General features: G+C 34.4%; 2 protein-coding genes and 1 non-coding gene across 5 annotated transcripts; 2 read left to right on the forward strand and 1 right to left on the reverse strand.

Annotated features, from left to right (window-relative positions):
• Positions 1-456: 456 nt before the first annotated feature.
• On the reverse strand, positions 457-528 carry TRNAQ-CUG (transfer RNA glutamine (anticodon CUG)). Its single transcript has one exon. It is a non-coding gene; the product is annotated as a tRNA-Gln (tRNA).
• Positions 529-642: 114 nt separating this feature from the next.
• LOC105787537 (uncharacterized) lies at positions 643-8,363 on the forward strand. Of its 3 annotated transcripts, XM_052624449.1 has the most exons (19): positions 643-994; positions 1,082-1,243; positions 1,927-2,106; positions 2,205-2,262; positions 2,642-2,692; positions 2,773-2,855; positions 3,087-3,174; positions 3,250-3,291; positions 3,380-3,454; positions 3,575-3,643; positions 3,814-3,929; positions 4,071-4,183; positions 4,336-4,415; positions 4,498-4,618; positions 5,422-5,488; positions 5,635-5,769; positions 7,027-7,108; positions 7,810-7,926; positions 8,216-8,230. In XM_052624449.1, the coding sequence occupies exons 1-17, from the start codon at positions 735-737 to the stop codon at positions 7,082-7,084; spliced, it is 1,758 nt and encodes a 585-aa protein (XP_052480409.1). In that variant the 5' UTR covers positions 643-734; the 3' UTR covers positions 7,085-7,108; positions 7,810-7,926; positions 8,216-8,230. The 3 variants fall into 3 exon arrangements, with proteins under 3 accessions (XP_052480409.1, XP_052480415.1, XP_052480411.1); XM_052624455.1 differs by lacking the exons at positions 7,027-7,108; positions 7,810-7,926 and having other exon boundaries at positions 2,205-2,265; positions 8,216-8,363; XM_052624451.1 differs by lacking the exons at positions 7,027-7,108; positions 7,810-7,926; positions 8,216-8,230 and having other exon boundaries at positions 2,205-2,265; positions 5,635-5,951.
• Positions 8,268-14,086, forward strand: LOC105787536 (uncharacterized). Its single transcript, XM_012613967.2, has 16 exons — positions 8,268-8,524; positions 8,643-8,804; positions 9,017-9,196; positions 9,429-9,486; positions 9,819-9,869; positions 10,072-10,154; positions 11,151-11,238; positions 11,534-11,575; positions 11,670-11,744; positions 11,839-11,907; positions 12,241-12,347; positions 12,507-12,619; positions 12,768-12,847; positions 13,151-13,271; positions 13,579-13,645; positions 13,773-14,086. The coding sequence occupies exons 1-16, from the start codon at positions 8,268-8,270 to the stop codon at positions 13,906-13,908; spliced, it is 1,689 nt and encodes a 562-aa protein (XP_012469421.1). The 3' UTR covers positions 13,909-14,086.
• Positions 14,087-14,303: the final 217 nt, after the last annotated feature.

A 14,303-nucleotide genomic window follows, 5' to 3' on the forward strand; every position in this document is an offset into this window, starting at 1 on the left:
CAAATTTATCACTAGATTTAATTGAAAATATGCAAAAAGTGGAACCGCCTAAAAATCCAATATAATGATTTTCATCTTTTCTCATTCTTTTAAAATTAACCATCAATGTCATAAAGAAAAGCAAAACTAAAAAAAAGAGACTAAATTAACACAATGTGTAATGTTAAGGTTAATTCTTTTTAAAATCAAGACTAAATTGACGTAATTTATAAATGTCGAGGGTTAAAGTTGCTATTATACCAATTTTAAAAGCTGTCATTGTTAGCCTGTTGCCTGTTGGTGACAAAAAAAGACAAAATTTAATAGTTGGATGATCATTTGTAACTTTTTACAGTTGAGTGACCAAAAAAGAAAATTACTAATTGTTAAGGGACTACTTGTAAGTTTACCCTTTTTAAAATTGGGCTTCAATCTGGCTCATTAACCTATGAAGATGAATAAAGGGTAAAATAAAAAAGGTCCCACCGAGATTTGAACTCGGGTTACTGGATTCAGAGTCCAATGTCCTGACCACTAGACCATGGGACCAAGTTGTTGACTGCAATAACAAAAATATTTAAAATCATTAATAAAACTACAAAAACAGTCACTTTCAGTTATCTATTTCGAAAAGTGTAGTATTGGTACACGTCAACGACCAGATTCGTTGTTGTCATGAGAGAATCAAATCAAATCAATGCTCACTCCACTGCACACCCGCACTAGAAAAAGTAAGGAAACCGCCGGTTCAAGAAATGTGGCGGAGCGGCTTAAACAGCCGGTCGACGACCACGGCGCAAGCATTAAAGGAAAAGAAATGGGACGCGTTGGTGATCGGCGGTGGACATAATGGCTTGACAGCCGCAGCTTACTTAGCTCGCGGAGGCCTATCGGTTGCCGTGCTTGAGCGACGCCACGTTATCGGCGGTGCAGCCGTAACTGAAGAAATTATTCCTGGATTCAAATTCTCTCGCTGTAGCTACCTCCAAAGTCTCCTTCGCCCTTCCGTGATCAGGTGGGAAGCTACTTTTCTGCTTTTGTTTATATTATTTTTGTTAATAATTTATGTTTGTTTTTTGGCGTACTGGTATTGAAATTGAAGAGAGCTAGAATTAAAAAGGCATGGATTGAAGCTGTTGAAGCCGACGGCGACGACATTTACGCCTTGTCTCGATGGGCGTTACTTACTATTGGGACACGATGATGAACGTAATTACTTGGAGATTTCAAAGTTTTCGAAATATGATGCCGATGCTTTTCCAAGGTGTTTTCAATTTTCTCTAATGAAATTCAATTTTTGTACTTTTTTTTAAGAATAATAATTGTAAATTGCTTATTGCTAATTAAAATTTCATTATGGAACCTCGAAACAAGCAACTAAATTCTCCGTTTCTCTATTTTAGATATTCCCAACTTCAGCGAAAATTCGAAATGTAATCAGTGTTATACGTTATCTGGATTTGAGTCAAAATTTTCTATTTGTTTCATATATTTGGATGATTATACTTATATAATTATTTTTGAATATATGTTAGTGTTAAACACGGATACCTTAGGAAATAAATGAAGAGTTAGGCACCAGTGTCACGATCCGTCGACAGGCAAGGTACTACCATTTCTCTGAGCCGCATTACACTGACATAGTGAGCTCAAGCTGGTATCGTTGTCTTTGGTTGCTCAGCAGCCTCTAAGATTCTCACCCATGGTTGCAGAAAGGCCTCCTATATGAGGTTTTGGGTTCGAACCTGAGAGGTGCAACGTCGAGTGACAAAGCCTTCATAGACTTGTGGGTTGACAATACCGGCTAATGGGCATGTCACTGGTGCCACGTGGTCTAGGAAAGTGGTAGTATCTTACCGTTCGAAAAATCGCGACAAACAGAATCAATGCCAAATGTGTCAAATTCTGTGTGTCTGTGTTTAATTTAAAGTATTAATATGTCTGCAGATATGAAAACCAGCTTTATAAGTTCTGTAAATTGATGGACTTTGTTTTGGATTCACAAGCTCCTGAGACCTTACACTGGGATTCATCATTTACATATTGGATGCGTGATAAGTTAGAGAAATCGGTGTTTTGGGCTCGCTGCCTGAGGCATATTATGGTTTTGGGGCAAAAGGATATGGTGTAAGTCATATTTGATCTTTTCTTGTGAATAAACATGGTAATTTTCTTACAAATTTTCTTGCAGTTTCTGGATTTATGTTCTTATAATGTTTCCTCAGGAACTTTATGGACCTGTTATTGTCCCCTACATCGAAAGTTCTCAATAAGTGGTTTGAGGTTGTAATGTTCTAGCTTTAAGCTTCTGGTTATTGCCTCTTATGATTGCGCACCAAATAATAATGTTTTAGTGCTTTTCAATAGTTGATTGCTTGAGTTCAAATCATTGCTAAGTTCGGAACAAAAATGTTGTCCAGCCCAGCCCTTGATCTTAGTTTGTTATGACCACAAATCCGACCCCCGATCTTAGTGATAATTAGCAATCTACATGGCTAAGGTCCTTGGTTATGTATGGTTCAAACTCGAGACGGTAGAAATTAGCAGTTGAGTTATGAATTCATAAATCTTACATGACAGAGCTAAGTGATTAACTTTTAGTTTCTTGACCAAGAAGAAACTTAATGTTGGTTCCGGAAATGATTTTTACGGGTTTTTGCAGAGTGATATCCTGAAGGCAGTACTTGCTGGTGATGCTATTGTGGGAAGTATGGTAGGACCTCCATGCAACATGGTAGCATGCTCCTGTAACCTTAGCCATTAATAATTGGTATCGTCAATTTGTTCCTGTAGGCAAGCATTCATACACCCGGGAGTGGATATGTTTTACTGCATCATGTTATGGGCGAAACTGATGGTGACCGTAATGTTTGGTCGTGAGTATCTCTAAGGCAAATTTTAATCAGTGTACACTGTGCTCGATTTTGTTATCTAAGAAAATGAAAAAAACCACCAATTATGATGTTTATTGTCGTTTATGGTAGAGTGCTCGATCGATGATATTGTTTCGCATGATGCTATTTAGATTAGTAACAATTTTCTTTATGTTTTATGGTTGAAGTAAGTCTTCAATGGGCTTAGCACAATGTGCTTGAAACGTGCTGTAGGCATGTTGAAGGTGGGATGGGCTCCGTATCAACTGCCATAAGTAATGCTGCTATTGAAGCCGGGGCTTCGATTATGACAAATGCAGAAGTAAGTCAACCCTTCTTTAAGGTTAATATTAAATTTTGCTGTTACCGGTTTTCAATTCTTCATCTTGCTGTACAGGTGTCACAGTTAATGATAGGAAATTCCGGTACCATAGAAGGGGTTAGTTCATTTCTCAGACTGACAAAATGGATAAATCTTGAAGTGTTTATTAATAAGTACACTACTCATTACCGTATCGATGATCTAGGTCTTGCTAGCTGATGGGACGAGAGTTTGTTCTTCGATTGTTTTATCGAATGCAACCCCTCATAGGACCTTCCTGGTTTGTTTTCCTATCGCATATGTGTTTTCATGCCTGCTTCACCTATTCAAGAAGTATTTATTGAAAAGTTGAATATGAATTATATGATATGAACTCGTTTTCCAAGTCTTTTCGATGCAGGGTTTGGTTCCTCGAGATGCTCTTCCTGAAGATTTTCTTCGTGCTATTGAAAAGTCAGACTACAACTCCGTAAGATCACTTCCCTGTAGGATATCACATCATTTTAGAGATGGTACCATGGTTGAACCTACTTTCATCCACACATTTTATTGTTTTTTCTTTGTACCCATCCTAATTTGACGATAATTTGAAATGAAAGTTTGCAAGAATCTAGTTATGATAATGGCTGATTGGAACAGGGAACCACGAAAATCAATGTAGCTGTTGATAAATTGCCCTGGTTCCATTGTTGTGGATCAAATAATACAGAAGCAGGTCCTCAGCATACAGCTACTATTCACATTTGTTCCGAAAGGTAAACTAAATGTAATTGCCGCTTTTGTTTCGGGGACCAGTAATGGTTCTGAATATGGATGCATTCACCTATCGTTAAAAAGGCTAAAACATTCTTCATCTTCTTCTATTTTCCTCCATTGTTCATTTGGCACCATAAAAGCATGGACAATATTGGATCAGCTTGTCAAGATGCTCGGAATGGCTTACCTTCAAAACGTCCGGTCATGGAGATGACAATTCCTTCTTCATTGGACAAGACTATTTCTCCACCAGGTATCGCCTGAACTTTAAATCTTTCGCATCTCGGAGATGGTAAAAGCAAAGGCTGGACTGATGAGGAAAGCCGAGGTCCATAATTAGTATGCTAATGTTTTTATATATCTACACATTGTGTTTGTCATGAACGTAGACACATTTTCATGTAGGAAAGCATGTGGTTAGCTTGTTCACACAGTACACGCCGTATAAACCCTCCGATGGTAGTTGGGAAAACCCGACATACCGAGTAAGTTTCGGTTATTGGTAACAGTATATCTTTGTTCATGTGCATGTTGTAATGGTAACTAAAATTACTGCTGTCTTGGTAGGAAGCATATGCAAAGAGATGCTTTAGCTTGATTGATGAATATGCCCCTGGCTTTAGCTCATCAATTATTGGTTATGACATGCTCACTCCACCTGATCTTGAAAGGGAATTTGGTCTAACAGGTATGTTATGCCATTCGAAACCCTCGAAATGAACATCGAGAACCTAAAATTTATAAGGTTAATTACATCATATGTTCTCGAACTATGGTTTAGATTCTCAATTAGTCTTCTAACTTCAAATGTTCTAATTGATTCTTAAAAGTAGGGGTGAAGCTAATAATCTTTTAAGGGGCCAAAATTAAATTATAAAATTTTATAAGAATTAAAATGTAATTCTGTCAATGTTTTTATATTGACTAAATCATAAATTTATCATTATTGAGGGTAAAGTGCAATTTCCTATTTTAGGGGAGCCAGGCCTGCCTGTCCTTGCTTACTAGTATCTATACTGTATTAATTAGATCTTTCCATCAATTAGCCATTAGTTTGAGGTGCTCGATTGATTTGAAGTGGAATATATTTAAAGCACGTAAATCAAATTATAAATATGCATGTCTATTGTATGGACAATTTGAAAAAAAATAGCCCTATTAAATTTTATTGGCTTTTTTTTAACACACCAAATCCAAATTGTTTATAAAATAAGTATACATGTTTATAATTTGATCTACGAGTTTTAAATATGCTTCACACGTCAAATCCAAACATTTAACATCCGAATTGATGCCTAGATTGATGAAAGGACCTGGTTGATAAAATGTTTATACTTTTAAGGAATTCAATTAGACTATTTTGAAATATATGGACCAAATTAGAATTTGAGCAACAGTTTAGGGACGTTTGGTGAAATTAACCCATTTTTTTAAGATGAAAGTGAATTTAGACCATGATTCTAAATGTTGAATCTTTTGTATACATGGCAGGGGGAAACATTTTTCATGGTGCTACGGGATTGGATTCACTCTTCTTTATGAGACCTGCCAAAGGATGGTAACTTTTTATAACATTTGAAAAGTATTTATTTTAAGGAACGATCCAACGGCGGAAAATTAATTCGATTTCAGATATGTCAAACATCATTTTTTCATGTTTAAAACTTGGTAAGAAAATGAACGTCCTATATTCTTTAATGACAGGTCAGGCTATAGGACACCAGTAAGAGGATTGTATCTGTGTGGAAGTGGAACACATCCCGGAGGTGGAGTGATGGCCGCACCGGGACGGAATGCCGCACGGATTGCCCTTCGGGATTTTAAGAAGCATCATTCTTGGTAATTCTCTAACACCCTGAGCTTGCAGGTCCTTTGTTATCTTCTAAAATATAAAATGAAAATCAACAACTAAAACTACATTCTGCTAAACTCAAGTATGGTGTTGTTTATGGGCTTATGCCTAAGGTATCCTATGTTATCTGGTATTAGAGTAAATGTAGAATGAGTAAATGTTTGACATAGATTTTCCTTTTTCCTTTTTCCTTTTTTCTTTTAAATAAATATATATATATATATATATATATATATATTTAGAAGATTACAACTTAATATTAGTGTATACGTGCGCTGGATACAATTACTTCAAAAAATCGAACTCAATTATTGACCATCGTTGTTGAGAGGTTGTTTCTGTTTTAAAGAATAAAATAATTATTTTATGAATATTTTATCATGTCATTTATGGTCTCGGCCAATTAGAAGAAGACATAATTTTATTTTCACATTACGTGTACATTTAGACTAAACTTTCAAATCAAAGATGATGTATTTTCTTCTAATTGAACGAGACCATATATGATGTGGTGGAAAAGGTCCATAAAATAATTTTTCAATGTACCAAACATGTAGAATAACCTGATTCATCCACATCAGCAGTACATATAAGATTTCTTCCATATGGTTCGAGAAATTATTTTATGGACATTTTCCACTATATCATCTATGGTTCTGTCTAATTAGAAGAAAACACATCATCTTTTTTTTTTCACGTCATATGTACATTTGGACTAAAGTTCCAAATCAAAGATGATGTGCCTTCTTTTAATTGGTCGGGACCATAGATGATATCGTAGAAATGGTCCATAAAATAATTTCTTTTTATTAATAATGTGGCATGTGCGATACGTGTCTAAACCTAATTGATTCATTTCATTTAAATTTATCCAAGTTGCAAAAAAAGTGTATTAAAACACATGATGAAAGTAAAATTTGGGTATCACTCTGTAAAATAAAATGTAAGTATCAATTTAACAAAAATATATATATTTACCCTTTACCAATCCTCGCTGGACATGTGTCTTCAACGAGGGTCTAGGTTCTACTTTAAGAATCTAAGTATGACAAATTACATTTAAGATTAATAAATTATTATGTCTTGGTCATTTAACTTCAACAAGACATAAAATGATTATTTAATTATTTGAAAATTATTAGTAAATCGTTGTTGTATAACCTTTTTTATTTGCATCATTTGTATCAATCAAAAGTTCTTCTCTTCTTTAAAATAATTCGATTTTTTTATGAAACAATTTCGAGCGTCACAAATCTACAAACCAAAATTCAAAGATCTTTCTTCTCCGATCTTCGATATTGACTGTTAAATCAACTTGGATCTAAGGTATGTTCTACTACTTGTTGATGTGTATTGATCCACCATATTGATCATCACTTGAAGCTCACTAGTTAGATTTTTTTTAAATGACTTAACAGTAATTCAGTAATTTTTTGAACAAACATTCAAATAGTTCAGTGACTTAAATGAACCCTTTCGAATAATTCAATAACCATTTTGTAATTTTTTGAAGTTAAGTGGCTAAAACATAAACTTATTAATAGTTTAGTGATATCGAGTGCAGTTTACTCATCTAAGCATTAGAGGTGTTAATAGGCTGGGCCTATTTATAATATTAGTATACTTTATATTTATTCAAACTCGACTTGACCTGAACCTTAAATTTTACGCTTATTTTAGGCTCGTCATATTATTATATTTTAAATTATATAAACTTTAATTTAATATTTAATAATTTTATATTTTATTAAAATTTTAAACATAAATAATTTAATTATATATTCTTTAATGTTTATTATATATTTAATTTAATTTTATATAAATGATATGATATATAAGAAATAAAACTACAGAATAAGATACGTGAAGCCAAGTTCGATTTTGAATTTTGTACCTTAAATTCGACTTATGGTTTAAATATTTGCTTAAGCCTTTATTTTTTACTATACTTTTTAAGTTTAACCGAATAACGCGAGGCTAGAGAAGTGTATTTACTAATATTGTTTTATCGAATTTTTAATTCGCAGAATAAATTTTTAAATTTGCGAAGATTAGGTAAGCTATATAGCACCCCCTCCATTCATTATTCAACCAAGCTTCTGATTCGAGGGCTCGACACGTGTCACCTGACTGAATATGTTATAGTGAGTACAAGCTGATATATATTATATCTAAAAAAGTACGCTTTCATTTTCCATTTATCTAAAAGTATGTTTGGTAGTGGTGGATGCTTGGAATTTCAAAAATTTTCTAATCCATAATATACAAACAAATCATTGTCTTTGATTATTAGATGTATAAAATATTGATCAGTGACTGAATACCGATGCGGATTCCTTTGTCTCGATTCTCTCCTTTCTTCGAAAAAAAACCTTTTGAAACGCTGCCAAAACTAGCATTTTGCTGCTACTCCACTGTCATTTTTCACTACAGATTTCAAAAAAGTTGCAGCAAGAAGCTAAGGTAAGCTTAGAGTTCAGAGCAAATGTGGCGGCGGAGCTTCGGTACCGGCAGTCACGCGGTGGACGCTCTGAAAGAGAAGAAGTGGGACGCGCTCGTGATCGGAGGTGGCCATAACGGTTTGACGGCAGCGGCTTACTTAGCTCGCGGCGGTCTCTCTGTTGCCGTGCTCGAGAGACGCCACGTTATCGGTGGAGCGGCGGTGACTGAAGAACTGATCCCTGGCTTTAAGTTCTCTCGATGCAGTTACCTCCAGAGCCTCCTCCGTCCCTCCGTTATCAGGTTTTCAAAGCACATTTTCCATGTTTATTCTGCTGATTTATTTCATTTTTGAACTTTTTCGTTGTTTTTAAAGATTAAATGAGGCTATCTTCTTCTTATTTATGTTTAAATTTATTAGTGAACTAGAGTTAGCGAGACATGGTTTGAAGTTGTTGAAGAGGAATCCATCATCGTTTACGCCTTGTTTGGATGGGCGATATCTTTTGTTAGGGCCTACTAAAGTGCTTAATCATAGGGAGATCTCCAAGTTCTCCAAACGAGATGCCGATGCTTATCCGAAGTACGTACTGGTTTTGATTTCCTAATTTTCCTTTACAAATTCGAGTTCGCTGCTTAAATTTATTCGTGAATAATGTTATATAATTTCTAGTATTGAAACGAGATTACTCTAAATTGTAGATGAATTCTAGTGGTAACAAGTTCAAACAGCGATCTCTGATTTTCTTTTTCTTTCTCAACAATATGTTTTATTGTTTCTTTTTAATTTCATAGATATGAGAGTCAATTAGAGAGATTCTGTACACTCATGGATCCACTTTTGGATTCATCGCCTCCTGAATCTTTGCAAGGTATTTCATCTCTCCAAGATCGTCTCAAGAATAAAGTACACAACTCGGTATTTTGGACTCGTTTGCTGCACCAGGCTGCTTCCCTGGGGCAGAAAGACATGGTGTAAGAGTTCTTTCTCTAAGTTGAAATGGCTTCTGATGTTGTCAATGTCGCTATTGCAAATATAAAAGAAGTTAGAAACTTATCTATAGGGATACTTTGTGCAGTCTAGTTCATACAAAGTAAATAGCTACCTACCTTGAGGTGCTTGCACATTTCATTTGTGAAGTCGGTCAGTCCATTCCAGTGAATTCAGTCTAAGCCTTACGTCATGTCTATTTATTTTCTTTTACAGGGATTTTATGGATCTTTTATTGTCCCCAGCTTCGAAGGTTTTGAATAACTGGTTTGAGGTTGTTGTTTGATCCTTTAATTCCCATTTGTATTATCCTTTTAACTTCATTGCTTACAATAATCAGGAAACTTGGTTTATTTCCTTCAATGTCATAAAGAAATTGATTTATGGTGATTTCAGCTTTGTTTTGTTTTACGAATACTTTGCCTGGCCTGAAACAAGATAACTTAGACAATACTAAAACCGGTTGGATGCTCATTTCATTCTCTGCAGTAGCTAAAGGATCGCATATAGGTTTGACCAATTTCAAAATAGACGTATTAATAAAAAATAAAATGAGTTTTATGCTCTTTAGTTTACAGTTTTTTTTGTTGATTGTGATATGTACAGACAGATGTTCTGAAGGCAACCCTTGCAACAGATGCTGTGATAGGGAGTATGGTAAGAACTTCTAACAAAAGTAGTAAAATGCCTTGGTTTCAATCTAAATTAGTCTCTATAATAAGTCATAGAGGGATAAATGCTATACCCTAAACACGTTGTACAATTTAACAGGCATCCTCTTTTACTGGAGTGATATGTTAAGAGATGAATTTTTACTTTGTGGGTTATTTTATATCTTCTCCTTCGATTTGTCTTGTAGGCCAGTGTCAACACACCAGGGAGTGGATATGTACTGCTGCATCATGTGATGGGAGAAACTGATGGTGATCGTGGAATTTGGTCGTAAGTATTTTGTTGCTCGATTTGCCTTAAGCTGTGAATCAATGACCTAGTAAGCCTTGAATTGGTTCATTATCCTTCTCCCATTCTTTAGAATATTTTACTATATATTTACTAACGCTCACATGCTACTTTGTATGTCTGGACTTAAGAGAGCCTTTAAGAAGAAAAACTTGGTAACAAAATTTTATGATTCTAGTCTAACCAACTCAGCATAAGAATGATTACCTGACTACAATATGGGGTAACTAAGTTATGCGTCCTATAATATTCTTTTGCCTTTTTTTCTTAATCTTTCTCTTAGTAAGTTATCTGTTGTGGTTATTACATTACAAGAAAAGTGGTGCCAATGTTTATAGTGGCATTGGCTATTGGTACGTTTTTACTTTTAGATATACTCAAATGCTCTACTGACAGTTTATGCAACTTGCATATCTAGAAGCATATGATCACAGAACTTCCTATACTACTTATCTTTACTAAAGAAACAAAATGGTGAAGAAAATTAGGTATTCGTTGATGCTTTCCAATGATTAATCTGAACTTACATCTAATTTTTCTGCAATGGCATCTGAATTGTTCATTTTGGTTGTTGAGCGAGTCTATTGTTTCTTCTTGCGAGACCAAAAGTAATGTGATCAAGATGCTACTTCTGAATTACGACCTAAAATTAAGATTTCATATCGTTCCTTCCTAACCAAGTGGTGCCACTACTCTTTTCAAACTTTGGCAATTTAGTCTCTTGTAATATGACGTTGTGAAATTCTGTTAGGGTCTGTGCTACCATGCTTATAAATTACCTATGGTCTATAATGAACACTTATTTATTTTGCACTTATATACTATGGGGACTTTCCCTTCGCTGGGCTCTGTTTTTTATTATGTTCATATTACATTTATTCCAGAGAGAGACAGTGTGTTTTCAGATTATTCTATTGCACTATCATGATAAGCTTTCTCTTAAGCAACCAATGCTCCCAAAGACTAACAATTTTGTAGATATGTTGAAGGTGGAATGGGGTCGGTATCCATGGCTATTGGCAATGCTGCCCGGGAAGCTGGGGCTCATATTGTCACAAGTGCAGGGGTATATGGTTGCTTGAATCCCTTCTCTCCTTATGGATGAAGGGAACTTATTCTATGAAGTTTTATTTGATCTCTTTTGTGATTGTACAACTGCAGCTAGCATATTTATGAATATGAATTTGAAAAAAGAAAAGAAAATTGAATTTATTTTGGTTACTGTCATGCAATTAAATCTCTAGTTTCCTTTTGATGTTTATGCTTTCTAGTAATGCATGTTAAGCAAATCATGTGGATTCTGGCTTTAAACTTTATGCTTCAATTCTCACCTTCACTATATTGGCTATTATATTGTCAAGGTTTCACAGCTGATAGTGGATGACTCGGGCAAAGCAAATGGGGTTAGTTTTCGTATACGTTTTTTCTGCAGTGTAACAGATCTTTAAGCTTGAATCAAACTAATTCATTTTCTTAAATATGACCAACATTATTTAGGTGTTGCTGGCTGATGGAACGGTGGTGCAGTCTTCAAACATTTTATCAAATGCAACACCTTACAAAACTTTCATGGTAAAACTCTACCGCCTGTTTATTTTGGTAATTAAATTGTGCTTTTAAATGTACTTTTATTTATTTTTTGCTCATGTTTTAATATCTGTTGTAGGAATTGGTGCCACAAAATGTTCTTCCTGATGATTTCACACGTTCTATTAAGTATTCTGATTACAGTTCTGTAAGATCCTCTCTTTAATTCTTTTATTTAACGCAACTTATTAATTTTTTTTACATCACATACTTGGCTATACATACAATTACTAGCCAAAAGATAAATCAGCTATTAACTATGTTACTCAGACTTGTCTTGAGTGCCGTATGTATGTCCTTATATTCGTGTGTCGAACATGAGTGTTGGCCACAGCTAAAGAGTCCGAGCAACATAGGTTTTTAATATTCAGCAAGCATGGATATGTTGTGAGATCAATTTAGTCTGCTGATAAAGAATGTCTACAAAATGTATTTATACTGCCATGTGCTAAACATATTTTGCTATCATTTATTGAAACAGGGAACTACCAAAATAAACGTAGCTGTTGATAAGTTGCCTGATTTCCATTGTTGCAAGTCAATTGATGGTCTTCAGTACAATGGTACCATTCATATCGGTTCTGAGAGGTATGTTGCTATTCTTTTGCGCATGTTTTCTGGTCCGTGCAAAGAAAATCGTCATTTAGAATGGTAACCCTAGCACTAACATCATAATGGTTACTTCACTGTATCGTCTCTGTTTTGGATCCAAAGTTCAAACTCAAGGATATTGTGCGATTTTTTCAGCATGGAGGAGATTGATTCAGCTTGTCAAGATGCAGTCAATGGATTGCCATCAAGAAGGCCAGTCATTGAAATGACAATTCCATCCATACTGGACAAGACGATTTCTCCACCTGGTACCTAATTTTGGAATTTTTGTATCATCACATTGTTAGATCCTTTTCTTCTATCTCTCTCTCATATTTTAAACTAACGTTTTTTACATTAGACCATTATGAGATTTGCTACTTAATAGTACTGACAGAATCTTATATGTTTTCACAGGTAAGCATGTCATCAACTTGTTCATCCAATATACCCCTTATAATCCATCCAACGGCTGCTGGGATGATCCTGTTTACAGGGTGAGTAGAATCTTGTTCAAGTTATCCATTTCCAAAAGCTTAGGCCTTGTTTAAAAATGTTTATCAAAAGTGCTTTTTCGAAAAAAACACTTTTGGGGAGAAGCTAAAATTTTCAGCTTCTGAAAAAAGTGCTTTTGGGCTAATTTTTGGCTTGGGAGAAACACTTTTTCCCTCAAAAAGCAGCTTGCTTAGGAATGTTTTTGTCCCAAAAGCACCATAAGCTTATTTTTGGGTCAAGATGCAAGGTATCATTGCTCCATTGCTGACTGTTTCCTCATAATAATCGTATCTTTAATATTGTAGGAATCATTTGCACAAAGATGTTTCAACTTGATTGATGAATATGCACCGGGTTTCAGCTCGTCGGTCATTGGCTACGACATGCTAACTCCTCCGGACCTTGAAAGGGAAATTGGCTTGACAGGTTCTTTATATCTATAGTCCTTTGAGCCTGCTAATCTGTTCCTTGTTTAACTTCTTCATAAATCATTTTTACTCGTGACTTACCTTGAACGTTCTTACTTTTACGGTATCCGTTCTACTTCTAAAATTTTTGTTGTAGATTTAGATATTTGAGGGATAATTTAATAATACATAGATTTGAATTTTAAAGCAGATTAGTATATTTTGATTTGAACTTCACAAAAATGGTAGATACATGACCCGCTGTTTTACCATCTAATAGAAAAATAACTCATGGACTTTAAGTCACTGACATTCATTGTTATTAGGAGGAAATATCTTTCATGGTGCTATGGGATTAGATTCGCTTTTCCTCATGCGACCTGTTAAAGGATGGTAAATATGATTACTCCTTTCTCTTTCTCTTTCTCATTTTTTTTTAAATCTTTTTAGAAGAGAAAAATGCATGTATAAATTTTATATCAAATTTTAATTGATATATAATCCAAATGTGTGGATGTAGGTCGAATTATAGGACTCCATTACCAGGTCTTTACTTGTGCGGGAGTGGTGCCCATCCAGGCGGTGGTGTGATGGGTGCACCCGGCCGCAATGCAGCAAAGCTGGTTCTTGAAGATTTCAAGAAAAAAATGAACTGATTTTCAGAAAAAATGAAAATCAAGATCAGCTCTGCTTTTTTAGTTATGCTTTGGGAAATGATATCCTTTCATCTTTAGTCCTTCACGTAAATTGTTTTTTATTTATGACTACAATGCCTGATTGATTATTACTAATTATTACTATCTAATACTAGTTAACTAAACAAATTAATTATAATTTAGATTAATTATATTATACTAATTAATATAACCAGAGTTTGTTTATTTTATTTATTAATATAATTATATTTTAATATATTAATAAGTATAATTTACTATAATTATTAATTTGTTTAGTTATTTAGTAATATAATTTTATGTTCATATTTAAGTATTATTTCTTTGTATATTAACGAATATTTGGCAATAAAAGTATTATCACTCTAAAATGCAAC

This window comes from Gossypium raimondii, chromosome 2 (genome assembly GCF_025698545.1).
Source record: "Gossypium raimondii isolate GPD5lz chromosome 2, ASM2569854v1, whole genome shotgun sequence".
Taxonomy (NCBI): Eukaryota; Viridiplantae; Streptophyta; class Magnoliopsida; order Malvales; family Malvaceae; genus Gossypium; species Gossypium raimondii.